Below are 20,826 nucleotides of genomic sequence, written 5' to 3' on the forward strand. Positions count from 1 at the left end.
AATCATACAAAAACCTGATGGTTCCACTATGCACAAGGTCACATAACTGGTACTTAATAAATTTTTATTGCTTAAGACAGAATCTGAAGATCTGCACAAACTGGTTGGTTCTTGGTTGGTTCTTGTCTTTATCAGACAAATAGGAGTTCAGAATGCTCTACCACAGGATGGGCACAAATAGGCTATGTGAACACCTGGGGCGAGTACTTCTAAACTTACCAATGTCAAGTTTCCTTCCAGTTGATTCAATTGTGACCCTCTCATAGAGTGCAGCATCCTCATTGATGATGTCAGGCCATACTGGGCCATTCTGTGCCACTGTCTCCCACGCTGCACAATCAATTTGAAAGGTCTTAAGAGAGACCTTCAGGGTGTCCCTTTATCACTTCTTCTGATCCCCTCCGGAGTCCTTGCCCTGTGTGAGTTCTGCATAGAATAGTCTTTTTGGCAGTCGTGGGACCAGCTCATCATAGTTGCAATCTCTGTAGAAATGTTGGGATGCTAAACAGTTTAGCTTGAGTCTGGTATCTTCTCCTGCCGGGTATCCTCTCCTGCCAGTTGATGTTCAAAATCTTCCTAAGATAGCTTTAATGGAAGCGATTCAGTTTCTTGACATGGTACTGGTAGAACTGTCCAGGTTTCACAGGCATGTAGCGAAGAGGTGAATTCAAAGTCTCCTTAGACCTCCACTATGGTCATCAATCTACTACTTTTTCTCTCCTACACTTTCCTGTAGAAATTTCCCAAATACTGAGCAAACTCTGGCAATGCATGTGTCAATCTCATGGTCATTGTGGGCCTCCTTGGAAAGTACATTGCCAAGGTAAGTGAACTTGTCCACAGTACGCAAAACTTACCCATCTCTGTAATCAGTGGTTCCACATATGGATGGTGTGGGGATGGCTGATGGAGCAGCTGGATTTTCTTGGTGTTAATTAAATACCAAAATGAACACAAGCAGCAGAGAATCGATTCATACTTTGTTACTCAACTTCAGAGGCTGCAATGAGTACACAGTCATCTGCAAACAGAAGATCCTACACCAACACTCCCTCCACCTTGATCTTGCTTTGTATTCTTTTCCAGTTGAATTTGCTGTCAGTGTGGCAGCTGACTTTGAGGCCATGTTCATCCTCAGTGAAGGTAATTGATAACATGGCTGAAAACATCATGCTAAAAAAGCAAGGGAACAAGGATGCATCCTTGATTGACTCCACTGGGGACTGGAAAATCTTGAGAGCATCGCCCTCTATCCAGAACCCAGGCAAGCATGGCATCATGAAATTGATGTTCAGTACTGATGAACTGCTCTCGGCAACCAGATTTTGACATAATTTTCCCTAAACCCTCATGACTGGTGATAGCAGAACCCTTGGTCAAATCTACAAACATTGAATACAGACCTCTGTTCTGTTCCCAGCATTTTTCCTGGAGTTGTTGTCCCGCAAATACCTTGTCAACAGTTTCTTAACCCTTTCTGAAGCCTCACTGCCTCTCAGGGAGGTGACCATTTTCGAGGTGAAAAATGACCTTTTGAGAGGAACTCAGGCAATGACTTAAAGATTAATACCCCTGTAATTGCCACAGGACAATTTACTTTTATCTTTATAGAGATGGTCAATGGAGGCATCCTGGAATTCTTGGGGGATAACCTCTTCATGCCATATAAACTGGAAAATTTCAGTCAGTTTTTGGGTGAGCAATGGACCCCCACCTTGTAGATCTCAGCTGGAATAGAGTCAGCACCAGGTGCTTTGCCACTTGATAGGAGGCTAATGAAATTCAAAACCTCTTCTTCAGTTGGAACTTCAGCTAGGGACTGATTGATTTCAACTTGAGGTAAATGGTCAAAGGTTTCTGCATTGATGGATTATGGGTTGTTTAGAACACTGTGGAAGTGTACAGCCCATCTCTCTAGGATCATGTCCCTATCACTGATCAATGCAGATCCATCAGCACTGAGTAATTGAGATGCATCATGGATCTTTGACCCATAAATAGCCTTCAGGTCATCATAAAAGCATTTATTCCATGTATTTAATATCAATTAAATAAATAACATTTACTATCATGTATTTTTCTTTTTAAAGCATGAGATCGAACGTAAACTTTGGTTCAAGTAAATTAAGTACAAGTTCAAGACCGGAGATTTAAGAATGAATAACAGATTTTGTAACTCACTGTTAGCCTAAAGGATGGTGTGGTAACAATAAAACCCAAAAGGTGTGGTAATAACAAAACCCAAAATGTGTGGTAATAACAAAACACAAAAGCTGTGGCAATAACAAAACCCAAAAAGAATGTGATCTGAAGCTTTTTAAAAAGAAATCAAATGAGAAAGAATAAAATAATTATCCCACTCTACTCTGCTCTGCTCTCATCAGACCACCTCAGGCCTTCTTCAATTCTTGCACAGCAATTTAGGAAAAATTGAGAAGATAGATTTTTGTAGAAGAGAAGCTTCATTATGACACTGTCTGAAACCATTTCACATTGCTGAGATTGGTGAAAAGAAACTGGCCATATTTAACATGGGAAAATAAAAAAACACTTGAGGAAATGATTCATTTCCATGGAATAAAAATGTATCTAGTACTTTCTATATCCTATCACTGAAAATACAAAACTGAATTTGAAAACAACTCCTAATCTCAAGTAGTCTGTGTTCCATTGAACATTCCCACTAGCTTCATGTACTAAAAGGGTAGCCAGATTGGATGAAGGATTGAACAGACTGACCTTGACCTGGAAGGTCACTGCTAATCAATAAAATAAACAGCTATTTAAGCACCTGCAACTGTGCTTTGAGACACAAAGATAGACAAAAAGAAAAGGAGCTCACAGCCTAATTATGGAGAGAACTGGTAGAAATAAGATATAGACAGGATATAACTGAGTTAAGAGGGAAAGCACTAAGACTTAAGAGGACCAAGAAAGACTTTCAGTAGAAGGCATGACATTAGCTGAGAATGGAAGGAAGTCAGGAAATCAAGAGATGGAGATGAGAAGGGAGAGAGGTCCTATTTGAGGAAGAGCAATGACACCAAAGTCACTGGATTCTAGGGGATAAAGCGGGGAGGGTGATGTAGGTTTGAAAATGTCCAGAAAGGCAGAAAATGTCTAAGGCATTAAGGGTTTTTAAAGTTAAATAAAAGATTTTATATTGGATCATGGAAGTCATCAAGAATGACTGGGATTAGATCATGGGGACTGACATGGTCAGAACTTCACTTTAGGAAGATCAGTTTAACAACTAAGTAAAAAATGGATTGAAAATAAAGTTCTTATCTTTAAAAAAAACCGTACTTAATAAGCACTTTGAGTTTTGTAACAATATTGTAGGAAAGGTATTGTGATCTCTCTTTTTAAAATGTGTTTTATTTATTTTATTAGATAGTTCTCAATCACATTAGTAAAAATTTTAACTTTATTCATTTTCCATTCCTCTCCTCCAAGCACTTGAGAAGGCAAAAAATATGATAGCAATTTCACTTGACAAGTCTTTAAAAAATGTCCATATTAGCTACATTGCAAAAGAAAACACATATGCACACAAACAAGCAAAATAAAGAAAGTGGGAAAAATAGCTTTAATCTGCACCCAGAGCTCAGCACATTTCTCTCTAGATGTAAATAACATTTTTCCTATTCTAGGTCCTTTGGCTTTGTCTTGTTCATTGTCTCCATCAGAGCAGCCAAGTCTGTCAAAACTGATATGATCTTCAAATTAAAAATGAAGAAGTTGAGGCTCAGAGTCTTGTCAAAGTGGCTTGCTCATGTCATAAAGCCAGTTAGAGTATGTCAATAAGCATGCTTTGGCTTCCTCTTTATCATGTAGTAGGCTATATTCTAAATGCTGGGAATAAAAAGGGAGGCAAAATCCTGCACTTCAAATAACTCACAACATAAAAAAGTCCTAATAAAAGATAGAGACATTATCTCCAAAGGAAGGCACTGGGGAGGAAGAGGAGGGAAAATTGAGAAAAGACTCTTGCAGAAGGTGAAGTTTGAATTCCAATTTGAAAGAGAACATTGCAGGCATGAAGGGCAGCCACTGAAAAGGCATGGTGTTGAGAAATGGAGTGCCTTATTTGAAAACATCAATAAGGTCAGTCAGTACCGATGGATGGTAGAGTTTTTACAGTGAAGTAAAATGCAAAGAGACTGGTTAGGTCATGGAAGGCTTTAAAAGTCAAACAAATCAGGGGCAGCTAGGTGGCACAGTGCATAGAGCACCAGCCCTGGAGTCAGGAGGACCTGAGTTTAAATTTGACCTCAGACACATAACAATTGCCTAGCTGTGTGACCTTGGGCAAGTCACTTAACCCCATTGCCTTGCAAAAACTAAACTAAAAAAAAAGTCAAACAAATAATTTACTATTTGATCTTAAGGAAATAAATAGGGAGCCAATAGAGACTATTGGATAAGACAAGGGACTTGAATGAGATCATTTTGGCCAGTGAATGGAGGATGAACTAGAGGAAAAAGATAGGCTTGAGGCAAGGAAGTCAACTGGAAGGAAATTGCAAGAGTTCAGGTGTGAAAAGGTAGGTATCCTCACCTCAGGGTGGTGGTGTGAATGGAGAAAAAGGAACTGATATTGTGAAAATAACCTAACAAGGGATTAGATAGAAGGGGTAGGTCAGAAATATTGGAGAGTCAACGAGTATACCCAGGTTGTGAACTAGAGAACTGAGAAGATAGTGATTGGAAAGAGGAGAGGGCTTAGGGAAATGAGAATGGAAATAATAGTTTCCGCTGAAGGTTGAGGTTGAACTCCTGATTACAGAGACTTTAGAATTCAGTGTAGGGAATGGAAAGGAAATGAAAGTCCATAAGAGAGATGAATTTCTGGAATCTAATCAAGAAAGGGAGAAAAGATATAGAAGGATTAACTACTAAGGATAGTCAAAGGAAGTGAGTTGCTTTTTTTTAAAGAATGGAGAGGGGCAACTAGGTGGTACAGTGGATAGAGCACTGCACTGGAGTCAGGAGTACCTGAGTTCAAATCCGGCCTCAGACACTTAATAATTACCTAGCTGTGTGACCTTGGGCAAGCCACTTAACCCATTGCCTAGAAAAAAAAAACCTAAAAAAAAAAGAAGGGAGAAAAGATAAGAATGTTTGAAGATAGCAAGGAAGCAGGAGATATATTGAAAGATACAGGAGACTGGAAAAAAATGTGATGATAGAAGAAGCAATCTGTTGGAGAATATGGGATGGAATGGGATGAAAAGTGTATGTAGAGGAAGGTGATTTGGCAAAGAGCAGGGCCATTAACTTCTGTGACACAAGGGTGAAGAAGAAGATAATGGGGGAAAACATGGAAGTCAAATGAGAGGAGAAAGAGGAAAAGAGTTCTCCAAAAAAAACTTCAAATTTTTTATGATGTTATATAAGGGGGGCATCAAGGTGGCACAGTGAATAGAGCACTGACCCTGGAGTCAGGAGGACCTGAGTTCAAATCCAGCCTCAGACACTCAATAATTACCTAGCTGTGTGATCTTGGCCAAGTCACTTAACCCCATTGCCTTGCAAAAAACAAAAAATAAATAAAAATAAAAGCAAAGGAGTTGTATGAGGTAAAGTTCTCATATCAGAGAGGGAAAGAAGTGTCATGGGAAACTTCAGAAAGGATAAAAAGGCTTGGAGAAGTCCCTATGGTGAGTTGGAAAGCAATTTCATAGGGAAGTATAGCTGATTTTGCCACCGTAAGCTCTCAGTTCAGATTATGTAATATAAAATTGTAGTCAACTCCGAGTCAGGGTTTTATGATTTTCTTTAGCTCTGTGCAGAAGCACGTGAACAGGACAGAAGGCAGCAGATTGTATAATCTACGTTTAAGGCTTGTCAAGACTTGCTCAACAAAAGGATGGGGGGGTAAGAGATTCAAGGGCAGGGGATAGTGTAGAGTTGAAGTGGCTCATCCACAGGTCAAATCCAGGTCTGCTGACACCAAAGTCAAGGTTCTCTCCACTGCCCCACATCACTTCCTTGAGAGGAGTCAAAGACATGCACCACTCTCCTTTCCTTGGAGAATCAGATCCTTGGTATGAAGTGTCACAGACATGATCCTGGTGTCTTACTTAACTGTTTTCCTTTGTCATAAGGAAAGACTCAGGGGAACATGGGAAGAGAACAAAATTTGAAAATTCCTAGCATAGAAAACCAAGAGACATGTTAAGCACTTCAGAGAGTATAATATGGAAAACAATGCCCATCTTTATATGCCAGCTCCTAGCATATTGCTATGCATACAAAAAGTGCTTAATAATCACTCCCTAAAATTAAGAAGTGAATCAAAGCCAAGTGAGTACATTGGATTAGTTCATTTCTGAAGGGACCCCCACCCCAATGAATAGGAAACTCTTCAGCATTCTGCCTTCCAAGGTCCCTTCTGACTCAGAATATCTAGGATCTGATGTTTACCTAGCACTCTGAGAGGTTCACTGGCAAAATGGAGACAGAACTGGCCTGAGAGACCAGAAGACCCTATTCCCCTGGACAAATCACTGCAGCTAAGGTTACTTCTGCAATTCCCTGAGACCATTTACTGTGAGCAGATAGTCTTGAGGATTATATCAAGTGTTCCCTCCATCCACAGAATCAGAGGTCCCATTAAAAAAAAGCTTGTTACTTACTATCAAGGAGAAAGGAGAGGGAAGGAAGGGAAGGAGAAACATGTGGAACTCAAAACTCTCACCAAGAAATGAAAATTGAAAACTAACTTTGCATGTATTTGAAAAAAATTAATTTTTGAGAAAATCATGATGCTTTTATATGTAATCATCCCTGTGAGGTTAGTACCAATGATATTATCTTCTGTTTGTACAAGTGCAAAACTGAAAGGGATTTCTCCCTGGTTGCAAGATTCAGTAAATCAAGGTCACAGGAAGAAACTGAAGCCAGGTCTTCTTGCCTCCACTGATGCTTTGTCATCATATGACTTGATCCCCTCGCCTAGGACAGAGGTTTAGAATCACTCAGTTGAGACACAAGAGCACCGAGGATGGTTCTGACTCCCTGTTATAAGATAAGATGGATCTACAGCATGAAAGAAGTAGACTAGACTGTCCAATGGGGTGGGAGGATGTTTGTGTGGCTTCCTAAAGATTCAGACTCATTATTGATGGAGATTGGAGGGGCCTCAGAGCCAACCCTCTCATTTTATCAATGAGAAAACTGAGGCTACTTCTATCCCCTCTCTGCTCATGTTCCCCTCCTCTCAGGGGGTAAGTGGTGCTGCATCCCCTCCAGTCTCTGTTCAGTCTGGTTGTCCTCTGGGAGAATATGTTTGATGACAACAGGGAGGTTGTCCCAGTGACTGCTTCTCCAGGGCTTGACCTTGGCTCCCTTCAGCGAGGCTGGAATCGAAGCTGATAGACGGGAGGCAGATTACCAATTCCACTCTCCCTAGGAGTGAGGTCAATGTCAGCAGGAGACATAGAGGAGCTCAGCGAGAAGTTCTGAAGGATGGTGGTGAAGAAGAGGAAAAGCTCCATTCGGGCAATGCCCTCACCCAGGCAGACTCGCTTCCCTAAGGATACAAAGAGGAAGGTCATGGAGGCCATTGCCAAGGGGACCCCACCTTCAAATGTCATGGTAGCCATTGTCAAGAGGACCCCACCTCCCAAGTGACATGCAGGACATTACCAGGAGACCCAACCTTCCCAGTGTCATGGTAGCCATTGTCAAGAAGACCCCACCTCCCAAGTGTCATGGAGGCCATTTCCAAGGGAATCCCACCTCCTCAGTGTCATGACGGGAAATCATTTAAAAGTGCACAAATTACTTCCTTCTTGACCTCCAGGTGAGAACAGTAGACTAAATTTTGTCTTTCAATTCCCAAAGGATCAGAGGGTCAAAAGGGACCTCAATAGCCTGAGACCCAAAGAAATGGAGTATTTAGGATCAGTTTTCCACTTGGGAGGGACCATAAAGATCATCTGGTTCAAGTCCCTCATTTACACGTGAAGAAATTGAGGCTGAGGGAAAGGAAATGTCTTGCTCAGAGTCACTTTGGGGGGGGGGGGGAAATGAGATGACTGGGACCTGGTTCATCAGTAAAGTCCTTGATCACCAGTACCCTATATACAAATCCACAATGGATGAGAAAGAAACAGAGGGAGTCAAAGATTCCAATGCAGGGGGCAAAATCTGATCTCATGGATACACTAAGATTTGGAGAGAGATGGAATGGATGATCAAAAATGTGATATTAGAAGGGTGGATTTATCATATTCCAAAGTAACAGAAGAGGCAGCAGAGAGGCATTACATATTAAGACGACGAATTCATGCGAGAATATTCAGGAAATAAAGAGGAAAAGCAGGGTGGCATTTAGGTGAAGATCAACAGAGAGATATTGTTTCCTCTGCAAAATTCTACCTTTGGCAACATGGATAAAGTTGTGGTTTAATTGTTGTCCTCCACACTTAAGAGAATTAAAATGACATCACTGTTCTGGGGTCAAGGTCCACTGTGTCTGACTGTGGCTAATAGGACCAATAAGCATTTGGTAGGCGTTACCCTTTATAGGTCAGGCACAAAGAAATATGAACATTTGGAGTGGAGATGTCTAACTTTTCACACCGCTTTTTGGGGGGGAGGGGTTACTGCAATTCTGCTTTACTGACAGAGCTATGATAAAGATAGATTGATGAAGGAAAAATGAAGAAAATAAAGAAAAATACTTATTTTATACATGTTATAATGTACAGGCATGATTATATTTCATATAAATATAAAAAGAGGCACAGTTTGTATGGCAGGGAATCTACTGACCCTGGGGTTCCAGTTTATCCAATATCCCCCAAGTTTCCCAGTGGCCACTCAGTTTCCAGGTCAGCCTGAAGTAAAAGACTATAGCCAGAGAAAACCCAGGGCTGGTTGTCTTGAAGTGGCCCTTGAGGGCAGGGTGCCCCAGGGAGAGTTTCTATGGGCCTTGTGGATAATACCTACCTGAAGAGAAGGGAATAAAGGCCTCGTTCTTCTTCAGAGATCCCTCAGCATCCAAGAAATGGTTGGGGTCAAAGGCAGTGGGTTTTTCAAAGAACTTGGGATCATGCAGGACTGTGCTCAGAAGAGGGTAGACCTCAGTGTCCTGCCACGAGAGGGGAGTGTCACCAAAAGCAGATAATGAGATCCTTTCCCAACACCCAAGGCCAAACCATCAGGACCCTCCAGAGCCAGGCCATAACCTAGGCAAGCAAAGCCATACCAAGGCAAAGCAGATATACCTTCACCTAGAGCCAAGGACACATGAGGGTTGAGATTTGCAGAGATGCTTGGCCAAGCCACTAGTCACTGTAGGCACCAGAATAAGCCCAAGGCACAGCAGAGCTTGGGCCCTTGGGGAATGAGGCAGGGTCAAGAAGAGTCCCCATCAGTTTCCACTGATCCACAAAAGCTGGAGTCTGGGATTATGAAGTCACAAGCATAGAGTTTATCTAATCCAACAGATGAGGAAACTGAGGCATGGAGAGGCAGGATCTGGACCCTGATCCTGTGCTATCTAACCTTCTAGTAGTCTTTGTTTAAGACCTCAGTTCTGGCTCTGCCACTTTCAGTGACATGCAGTTTTTATATGTATATATAGAAGATATTCTATTTATATAAATATATATAATTATATATGTATGCATGTGTAAGCATGTATATATGCCTGTGTATGTAGCATATGTCTTTGTGTATGTGAGCATAGATGCATAAGTGTGTATGTATGTATAATATATAGCCATATATATATATATATATATGTATATATATATATATATATTCTATACATGGTAGACCAATGCGAGAAACCTCCTTTAAAATAATTCCATTTTTCTTGTTATCTTTTCTCCAAACTTCAATTTCTTCCCTATAAAATAAAAGCCTTGGAATAAAACTCCAGGCCCCCATCACTGTTGACATTCTTGCTTTTCTTCTTTATGAGTTCTTAGAATGTTGATTTTCAATATTATAATTCCAGAAATCTTTCCTTACTATTTAAGGAAATTCTCCAAATTCTAGTAATTCTCTTTCTTTGTGGGCATTTTCTGTTCTATGTTCTCAGAGCCCTTAGGATTTTAATGTTCTCTTTTCTATATTTTTATTGTCCTTCTAGGTTTGATATTCTATGTTCTGAGGGGCATGGCAGGTTTCAATCTGGGTGGGAGTCCTCTACTGATGGGTTCCATAGGATCTTGAGTTCCCTTACATGAGTTAGAAGTGAATAGTTTGGGTCACTGGTGGTGCAAAGGATAGAGCAGCAGCCCTAGAGTCAGGAGAAGTGTAGTTCAAATCCAGCTTCAGACACTTAATAATTACCCAGCTGTGTGACCTTCAGCAAGTCACTTAACCCCATTGTCTTGCCAACCAACAACAAAAAAAAAAAAAAGTAGTGAATAACTCAAAAGATTCTGGGAAGCCTCTCACCTTGGGAATGACATAGTCCCTGAAGGGGGTGTCCTGGATCACAGAATGGGGCACACCCAGGGGGATGAGGTCACTGAATCTCTGGGTCTCATGAATGACAGCATCAGTGTAGGGCATTTTGGCTCGATCTTTGAGCTCTGGAGCACGGTCCTTCCCAATCACCCGGTCAATCTCTTCCTGGACTTTCTCTGAAGTAGAAGAAGGGACATATAAACCCAATTCAGGGTGCTACTTTTAAGGGTCCCAGGCACCCACCTTTAAGCAGAGTCACAGCAGGGAAACTATACATATGCGTTTATATACATATTTTACATAACTGAGTGATTTTATCCATTTAGATAGAAACAGAAAAATTGTGAAGAATCCTTGAGTGATAACTTTCCATGGGGGAGTTTCAGCTGTTGTAAAATTATCTGTTGTACAGGACCTGGCCAGGGAAAGTAGCCATATATCCCGCACCCCTTAACGCATTTCTCAGAATCTTTTGCCAAAGACAGGAGCTTAGGAACTGAGACTGAAGAAAACTTCTCTCTAGCCTGCTTTCATGGTATTAATTATAATAGGTTTCCTCCCTCTATCTGATGGCCACTTCCACATAAACCTTTGCTTGTCTCCAATCTCTGGGCAGAAGACTCACTCCCTGGAGCTGCCCCCATTTACCCACCTGCCACCCAGGGGTATTTGAGGAGCAGGAGGCAGCCATAGCGCAAGGTGGTACTGGTAGTCTCCGTGCCCGCAAAGAAGAGTGACAAGACAGTGAGGATGAGGTTTTTGTAGTGGAACTCAGTCTTAATGTCTCCTTTTTCCTGGGGAAGAGAAGGAGGAAAACAAGTAGAAAACTAGTAGAGAAGAAGATCAGAGTTTATCCTCAGAGTGCTCCTTCCATTTTCCTGAGTCTCCCTATCTCTTCACCTCTATGACTAAGACTCAGTCTCTCTGTGATTGTTCCTTTCCAAATCTCCATCTTGGTCTCGCCCTTTCGTTTTTCTCTTTTTGTCTCCTGATCCTTCTGTCCCTCTGAGTACATTCTCTTCTTCTTCTCTCTTTTTTCTACCTCTTTCTGGCTCTAGGTTCTCTTTGCTGTATACACACACACACACACACACACACACAAACAGAGAAACATCCCATGTCCCTCTCTGTCTTTATCTTTTCTCTGTTTTTCTCTCCTTATAAATGATCATGTCCCATCCTGTCCATCTTTCCCTGGCTCCCTCCTTTTCTGTCTCTTTTCTCTCCCCTATGGCCCATTTGTTTCTAGACCATAGTTCGAGAGAGGAAAGGACCTTAGATGATCTCTAGGCCAAATCTAGGCCAAAGAAACTGAGCCCTAGAGAAAATAAATAACTTGAGTACATGCTAGTAAATGACAAAGGTAGAATTTTACCCCAGATGCCAAGGTCTCTTCCTGAACCATACCGCCTTCTCTCTCAAGTCAATTCAACTAGCAATTATTACACGTGCCAAATAGTAAGAGACAGCATGCCAAATGTGGCGAATTACAAGACAAAAACAGAACAGTTCCCTTGGGGAGTTTGGATTCCTCTTGGGGACTAGCGGGATATACCAGACACAGAGAAGTCAAACCAAAGTCTGCATACAAAGCACTATGAAGTGATGTTGAGAAGGAGATTGCATGAACAGCTGAAGGCAGTAGGAAACTCCTCATGTAAGAAGGAGCATCTGAGCTGAGCTAGGGATCCTATGAAGCCGAGGAACAGAGTGATGGCATTCGAGGCAGTGGCACAGCTTGAGCAAAGGCAAGAGGGAAGGCTATGGAATCTCTTGGGAGCCTAAAGAGGAGAGCTTGAAGGCCAGTTTCACTGGAATAGGAAATTCAGAGAATCAATGCAAGACAACTGAAAAGAGAACAGCTTGTGTCAGGCTTCAGGTGCCAGACTGAAGGTTTGTTTGGTTTTTTGTTTTTTTTTACTTTATTCCAAGGGCAATGGGAATCCTATGAAGGTTCTTGAAGAGAAGACGGAAATAGTCAGCTCTGTACCTTAGGAATATCAATTGAGCAGCAGGATGGTTCTAGATTGCCAGCCCCTTGAAGGCAGGGACAGGCTTTTGCCTCTTTCTGAGCCCAGGACAGTGGCTAGTAAACAATAGGGACCTAATACATGTTTATCATCTGACTGGAGGCCAGATTATAGTTGGGGGGGGTTGAATGTTGGGGGGGGCTAGTTAAACAGCTATTGAACTAAACCAGCTAGGTGCTAATAAGAGGCTGGACTGGGGCAGCTAGGTGGTACAGTGGATAGAGCACCAGCCCTGGAGTCAGGAGGTTGAGAGTTAAAATCCAGCCTCAGACACTTAATAATGACCTGTGTGACCACGGGCAAGTCATTTATCCCCATTGCCTTGCAAAAAATAAAAATTTTAAATAGGCTAAACTAAGATAAACTGAAATTGAGGACTTAGTTGCTGGAATTTGATTGAACAAAGGGAATAATAAGGGAGAAATAAAGTTCAAGACTGAATCTGAGGTGGCAAAGACGGATACCTGGGAAATAGTGATGCCAGCAATAGAAACACTGGAGACTGGAGAATGGAAAGATTGAGTAGAGGAAGGGGTCCTTTTTGGGTGTCTTCATTCTTTCATCTAATAAATATTTAATAAGCACCTACTATGGAACAGGTGTTGTGCTACCCACTGGGGCTTCAAAAAGAGGCAAAAGATAGTCTCTGCCCTCGGGGAGCTTACAATCTAGTTGGGAAATTTTTTATCAGAGGTGCCTGGGGGATCACAGCTGCAGAAGGAGCTATGCAGCAGGGATGGAGTTCACTAGAAAAATGAATGTTGGCCCTGCAGATTTGCCCCCCATACTTCTACATAGACAAGTGATCATTTAACCTGGAGAAGGTAATGAGGACCAAGGGAGCAGAGAGAGAAAGAAAGAGAAGCGGGGAGTGGGAGAGGGAAGAAAGGGGGACTCAGAACATACAGAGTCATGGGAAAACCATCTCTTCTGTAATGCTTTCTGCATCTCTGTCTCTCTTTATCCTTCTTTCCTTTTATAGTTCCTTTTCTTTTTGTCAAAATCTTTTAGTCTCTCTCCTCTCTGTCCCTAACCCACAAGAAGAAGGGATGCTGGTCACAAAATTTTACCAAAAGAATAATTAAATATCTCTCTGTCTCTCTCTGTGTCGCTCTCTGTGTCTCTCTCTGTGTCTCTCTCTCTCTCTCTCTCTCGCTCTCCCTCGCTCCTTCTTTCCCTCTTATCTTTCTCACTGTCTCTCTTTACCTCCCTCCTTCTCTATTATCTCTCTGTCTCTCCATCCTTCTCTCTTATCTCTCTATCTGGCTCTGTCTCTTTCTCTCTATCTCTGTCTCTCTCTCCCTCCTTATGTCTCCCTACCCCCTTCTCCCTGTCTCTCTCCTTCTCTCTTATATCTCTCGCCCTCCCTCCTTCTCTCTGTCTCTCCCTCTCATTCTCTTTCCCTCTATCCCTCCATCCTTCCTTCTTTTTTATCTCTCTTTGTCTCTCCCTCCCTCCTTCTCTCCTATCTCTCCCTATCTCTGTCTGTCTCTCTGTTTCTTCTCTCTCTCTCTCTCTCTCACACACACACACACACACACAAACACACGCATTATGTCAGTACATGGAGAGAAGGGAAAGGATGTCCCACCTTCTCCATCCGGAGCAGGTAGACGTCAATGAAGTCTCGGGGGGCATTGGGGTCCAGGCTCTTTTTGTGATTCTCCACATTTTCAGCAATGAAGGCATTGATGGATGTCAGGTTGTTTTTGGCACGCCGATGAGGACCAGGAAAGAATTTCAGGAAACCTGAAAAGAGCTCATACAGCTGATTGAAAGAAGGGAAAAGAGAATTAGATGAGCCCCCTGACTTCCATAGGCCTCAGGATTCTTCCAAACCTGGGTGAGCCACCCTCTATCAAATACCTCTCCCCTGCATCCTTGCTTGCTTTTCCTCATTCCCACTCTTTCCAGTGTTCCTATCACCTATTTCCCTGGTTTCCTTCCCATGTCCTTCCCTCCCTAGGTCCCTGTGTCTCATCTCCATGTGTCTGTGCTCTGATGTCCTCCAATGCCTCTGTTTTTCTGTGTCTGCTCATGTCTCCGCCCCTTCTCTCTCTCTCTCCCATTGTCACCCTCTCGTTGTGCTCTCAAGTCCCACCTGGCCCCAGAAAGAACTCATAAGAGCAAACGTGTCATTGAATTTGTTCAACAGGTCCTGAAAGTGGTCATCATAATAGGAGAAACGTTCACCAAACACAATGGAGCAGATGATGTTGGCTGTGACGGAGTGGAAGAGGAAAGTAGGGTCCAACAGGCCTCCTGGAGAAAGGAGAGGAGGAAATGGTGGAGGAGTGGAGAGAAGAGGTTCAGGAGGTCATTGGGAAGTTCCCTTGTTTCCATTGTCTCTGTTTCCTGTTTCTTCTTTATTCCATGTTTCTGCCTCTGCAAAATTACTAGGCATCTAAGATTCTACCAACAATCACCACCGCTCCCCCCACAACTCAGCATCAAGGAAAAGGAAGCTATTTTCCCCTCTCAGGATCAAGCTTCGCTGATGGTCACATTCTATTTTGTTCCTTTTCTCAACTTCTGTCTCTGAGACTATCGCTGCAGGGTGTCTCCCTAGATTTCTCTCTCTGGGTATGTTTTCCTCACTGCCTTCATCTCCATCTCTGTTCCTAATTGTACCTGCACCCTTTTTCTCACCCTGGGATTTCCGGAGCTCTTCAACCATGCACCGGGCCTCCTCTTGGATGCGTTCTTCAATGCTTCTTTTTCCCATTCCAAAATCCCGTAAAGTGGCCAAGGAGAATCTGCGCAAGGTCTTCCAGGTATCACCATTGGCAAAGATAACCCCTAAAGGCAAAGAGGGATGAGATTTGGAACTCTGCCCTATTCACATCCTTCCTTTTCCATATCTTCTTCCCATTCTAATTTGTCTCCTCTGTCCACCCTGATCCTCCTCTTTTTATCTTCAGCCCCTACCTGTCGTCTTCTCTGTTCCTCAGAGAAGTCCCTCCTTCCTCATACCTTACCCACCGTCTTGGCACAGTTCCCCAACTTTTGCCATGGCCTGGCCCACTCACCTTGCCCCTGAAAGACTGAATCAATCATGGCAATAGGTCCTCGCCCACTGAATTCCTCGGACTTCTCCACCAGGGCTTCTTTCACAGCATCAGATCCACATAGCACAACCACAGGTCGGGAGCCCAGGTAAATGGTAAATACATCCCCATACTTGTCCCGAAGCTATGGGAAAAGCCCCACCTCATTAGATCCCAGTTGGCATAATCCATTCTCCTCCATTATATGGACTGAAAATAAGTGTATAGGGTCCCTTTTAGCTCTAACCTTCTAAGTTCTGTGCTCTAAAGTCCCTCTGAGTTCTGACATTTCATGTTTTAAAATCTCCAGCAACTTTTAGAAGTCTGTGTTCCAAGAAGTCTTGTCCAGCTCTAATATTTTATGATCTACATTCAAAAGTCCCTTCTAGCTCTGATATTCTATGTTCTAATGACCCTTCCAGTTCTGATTTTCTATGCGTCCAAGATTATACCTAGAACCATCCCCCTATCCCCATTTCACTCTGACAATTCAGCATCAAAGGTAGAGAAGTTCCTTTCCTCCCCCAGGGTCTAGACCAGTGCTTGACTGGTGATCAGGTAAATTGTTGATAATCTGGTCAGAGTTCTTGGAGAAGAAACCCAAAGGGAAAGAATAGCTTTCTCCTGCCCATCCCGGGAAGAAACCTAACTTGTCTTAATAGTCAAGGCTCCATTTGCTTTGACTTTACACTTTTGGGAAATGACAATGAAGTTAACACAGAGAGAAAGACAGAGAGAGAGAGAGAGAGAGAGAGAGAGAGAGAGAGAGAGCAGAGTCAATATAAAAATAACAATTATACCTAAACTGGTCTACTAATTCAATGCCATCCCAATTAAATTATTACAAATTATGTTATTGAATCAGAAAAAAATATTAAAATTCATTTGAAAGAATAAAAAGTCAAGAATATCAAGGGAATTAATCTGAAAAATTTTAAAAGAAGGCATACCAGATCTTAAACTGTATTTTAGGTGGTAATTATCAAAACTATCTGATACTGGCTAAAAATAAAAAAAATAAAATAGTGAATCATTGGAATAGAGTAGGCATATACACACACACATTAGTAAATAACTATAATAACCTCATATTTGATAACTCTAAAGACCTAAGCTTTGGGCATAAGGACTCATTATTTGGTGACAATTGCTGGGAAAACTGGCAGAAATTGTGTAAAGACTGACATCTTACACCATTAGCCAAGATAAGGTCAAAATGGATATAAAGGGAGATATAAGTAAATTTGAAGAGTATGAAACATGTTACCTATCATATTTATAAATAAGAGAATAATTCATAAATAAACAAGAGACAGAGAGCAATGCAGGATGTAAAATTAATCACTTTGATTATATTCAAGTAAAAATGTTTTGTACAGGCAGCTAGGTGGTGCAGTGGATAGAGCATTAGCCCTAGAGTCAGGAATACTTGAGTTCAAATCTGGCCTCAGACACTTACTAATTACCTAGCTGTGTGGCTTTAGGCAAGTCACTTAACTCCATTTACTTTGTAAAAATAAAAAAAAATGCTTTGTACAAATAAAACTAATGTGGCCAAGATTAGAAAGAAAACAGAAAATTGAGGATAAGGGAGAATTTATAACCAGTTTCTCAAATAAAGGCCTCATATGTCAATATTGAGCCAAATTATAATGATGTGAGTCAGTCCCCAACTGATGGTCAAATATATGAACAGTTAGTTTTTGGAAGAAGATTTCAAATTATAAGTAGTCCTATGAAAAAAATTGATTACATTATTAAGGGGTGGCTAGGTGGCTCAGTGGATAGAGCACCGGCCCTGGAGTCAGGAGTACCTGAGTTCAAATCCAGCCTCAGACACTTAATAATTACCTAGCTGTGTGGCCTTGGGCAAGCCATTTAACCCCGTTTGCCTTGCAAAATCCTAAAAAAAAAAAAAACCCAACAACAACACAACAAAAAATGATTACATTAGAAAAGCGCAAATCAAAACAACTCTGAGGGACCATCTCACATCCAGGAGATTAAGTAAAATGATAGGAAAAAATGATCAGTGCTGGAGGGAATGTGAAAATATTGGGATACTAATACACTTTGTAGAATTGTGAATGACTCCAATCATTTTGGATACCCAAAGAGCTATAAACCTGTGTATACCATTTGACCCAGCAATACCACCATTAGTTCTGCTTCCCAAGATAATCAGGGAAGAAAGAAAAGAATCTATGTGTTCTAAAATGTTTATAGCAGCTGTCTTTGTGGTGACAAAGTATTTGAAACTGAGGGGATGACCATCAATTGGGGAATAGCTGAATGAGTTGTGGTATATGATTGTAAGGGAATATCAATGGGCTATAAGAAATGATGAGCAAGTTGGTTTCAGGAAAACATGGTAAGACTTTCATGTAACAAGAGGATGGAAATGAGCAGAACCAAGAGACCCTTGTATATGGTGACAACAATATTGTTCAAAGAGTAACTAAGCTATGAGCAATAGGATCATCCATATCAACTGTGAAGACTTAGAAAGGAAAAAGCTATCTACCGCCAAAGAAAGAACTGAGGATATATGGAAGTACGCTATACGCATGTGTACATATATAATGTTGATCTTCTCAAACGTGGGATTGGGAGGGAGGGACATAATTTAGAATTCAAATTTTAACAAAATGAATATCTATTAAATAAGTCAATAGAACATTTAAAAACAGAAGAAAAGCAAGAGATTGAAGCCTCCCTTCCCTCCCTTCTCTCCCTACCCCTTCCTTCAAACCATCTTAGAGGAACAGAACTCAAGTGATCATGCCTGGTAGACAGTGAGGACAGTGTAGAACCCAGATGTCATTGTGTTCCTCTCCCCATGACCTCCATTCCCATCCCTATGGAAGGTGCTGTTGGAGGTCTGGTAAACAATACTTCCAGCCCTTCTCCTCCTTCCCCAGAGGAAAACTGAGGTAGACTGTACTGGACATACCCTCTCCTCCACCCTTGAAAAGCTCGGAGAAACCCAGACCTTGACTTCCCCTCCCTCTGAGAGATCAAGATGCAGTCATGCTTTTTGGTTTGGTTTTGTTTCTTAAGAATCAGGGAATCAATGGGACTCTCCTGCCCTCCAAATAAAAATATTCTCCATATTGTCAATTCCAATACCCACATAGCACTCTGTATGATAGATCTCAAAGTGTTTATCCCTCACCAAGGAGGAGGTAAAAAAAGAAAACAGCAGTGAATCGATTCTCTAACTACTCTACATCCCCTCATCCCTCCAGAAAGAACCCTATTCTTACCTCCCACTGCTGCTAAACTCCCCCCACCCCGCCACCACTTTCCAATTATTCCTAGAGGAGAGCCAGGAGGGAAACTGAATTGAAAAGCATCCCACAAGGGCTGCGGAAGGCCCAGAAATCCCTCCCAGTGAACCATCTCGGAGCACTTATTCCAACTCAAGGGGGTTAAGGAGGAAATTTCCCTGGGATCCAGGGAAAGCATCTAAAAGTTCCTCTCCCTGCTCCTTCCCACTGAGTGATCGCAAAGCGCTTATCTTGCATTTTGGAGAGCTCTTGGGGAAACTGAGGCAGCAGCATCCCTGCCGCCCCCAAGTGCTCACAGGAACCCAGGAGCGCCCCCCCGCCCGGGTCTGCCGCCCTCACCGCCAGGAAGGATTTCAGGAGGCCGTGACGATCCATCTGCAGCAAATTCCCCAGGAAAGGCAAAGGTCGCGGCCCTGGAGGGAGGCGGCCTCTCCGGGAAGCCGGGGGACCCCGAGTCAAGAGCAGCAGGAGCCCCAGGAGGGCAGCCAGAAGGAGGAACCACCCGGAATCCATGGCCCGAGCTCTGACGGGCTTTGCGCCCCTGCCAAACCTTTAAGGTCAGTCCAGAAGGGAGGCCCCGCCCCAGCTCGTTCAGCCCCCTTTCCCGATCTTGCGGGGTGACAGCAGCTCCGCCTCCCCAGGTAAGTGACCTTCTGCCCATTCCGGTCCCTCTCTGGCCCCCTCACCCCACCTCACCTCCACCCCTGTCCATGGTGCGCGGGGCATCCCCAGGTAATAGGCTCCACGAGTCTCTGCAGTGGTCTCCACCCCGACTCCACCTGCCTCTGCTCCTGCCCACCTCTGGGAAACGAACTGCCCCCGGGTCTCCTCTCTGTCTTTTCCTTCTCTCCTCTCCTCTCCTCTCTGTTCTTTTCTTTGTCCCACTTCTATTTTTCCCTTCTCTTCCCAACTCTTTGTCTTTCCCTTCGCTCCCCTCTTTTGTCTTTTCCTTCCCTCCCCTTCTCTGCTTCTGTCTCTCTCTGTCCCCTCCCTCCATTCTCTGTTTTTCTTTATCACACTTTAGGGAAAGATCTATAAAAAGTCAAACTGATCCCCACTGCTCTCCCTCTGCTCTTGGAGTCACTAGAGTCCAGGGCAAGTCAACAACCTAAGACAATGGGAACTTTCCTGACCCAGTGAATCCTGACCTGCCCAAACTAGCCTTGACTTTCCCCTCCCCTCACAGCCTCCCTTTCTGTATGTACACAAATGGGTCACCCTCTCTGATTTCAGCCTCCCTCCCTCCTCCACATCTGACCTAGAAGGGAGAAGGAGGTAGCTACTGCAACCTTCAGTCTGCCCCTAAAGCTTCTAGGCAAAGACTAAACAGAGAGAGAGAGAGAAAGAGAGAGAGAGAGAGAGAGAGAGAGAGAGAGAGAGAGAAAGAGAGAGAGAGAGAGAGAGAGAGAGAGAGAGAGAGAGAGAAAGACATCAACAGAAATCTGTCCCAAATATGACAAGATTTGGAGAAGCAGAGATGGAAAGTCAGGTATAGGGGAGAATAAAGGGAGGAAAGGGGATAGAAAGATTTAGGGGCGCAGCAAGTGGTAAGAATAATTAGAGACCAAAAGGTACACTATAGGGGAGAGTAAAGGAGAAATGGACATAGAAATATTTAGGGGTACAAAGAGAAAAGTAAGGGCAAGTGGAGACTAAGAGGGACATAATAGGGGAGAGTAAAGGGTTAAAGGAGGTAGAAGGATTTGGGGTGCAGAGAGAGAGAAAGACAAGTGGAGACCGAGAGGGACACTGAGAAATAAGACAGAAAACTAGCTGGAAGGCTATCTAGTTCAAGGATTTCATGTTACAGAAAAAAAAACTGAAGTCCAAGGTAGTCTAATGACTTTCCCAAGGGCACACAGGTAAGTGGCAGAATTCAGATGGGGACCTGAGTCCTTTGACCCCAAATCCAGCACTTTACACTGAACTACACCACCAAGAAGGAGTGAAAGAGACAGACATAGAGGGAATTGAGGATGAAAAAGACACACGGGAAAGAGAATGGAAACGAGAACAGAAAGGGAA

The 20,826-nt window shown here is 42.8% G+C and overlaps 1 protein-coding gene and 1 long non-coding RNA gene across 2 annotated transcripts; one reads left to right on the forward strand and one right to left on the reverse strand.

Moving 5' to 3' along the window:
* Nucleotides 1–2,077: 2,077 nt before the first annotated feature.
* LOC141509525 (cytochrome P450 2B4-like) lies at nt 2,078–19,339 on the reverse strand. The gene is made up of 9 exons (XM_074219139.1): nt 19,141–19,339; nt 15,494–15,656; nt 15,114–15,263; nt 14,566–14,726; nt 14,056–14,232; nt 11,087–11,228; nt 10,423–10,610; nt 8,962–9,103; nt 2,078–7,537 (listed from the first exon to the last, which is right to left on the reverse strand). Exons 1-9 carry the CDS (start codon nt 19,312–19,314, stop codon nt 7,356–7,358), a joined length of 1,479 nt encoding a protein of 492 aa, XP_074075240.1. The 5' UTR covers nt 19,315–19,339; the 3' UTR covers nt 2,078–7,355.
* Nucleotides 7,428–14,959, forward strand: LOC141509526 (uncharacterized). The gene is made up of 3 exons (XR_012474660.1): nt 7,428–7,810; nt 14,142–14,307; nt 14,620–14,959. It is a non-coding gene; the product is annotated as an uncharacterized LOC141509526 (long non-coding RNA).
* Nucleotides 19,340–20,826: the final 1,487 nt, after the last annotated feature.

The sequence above is a fragment of the Macrotis lagotis genome, chromosome 1, assembly GCF_037893015.1.
Source record: "Macrotis lagotis isolate mMagLag1 chromosome 1, bilby.v1.9.chrom.fasta, whole genome shotgun sequence".
NCBI lineage: Eukaryota > Metazoa > Chordata > Mammalia > Peramelemorphia > Peramelidae > Macrotis > Macrotis lagotis.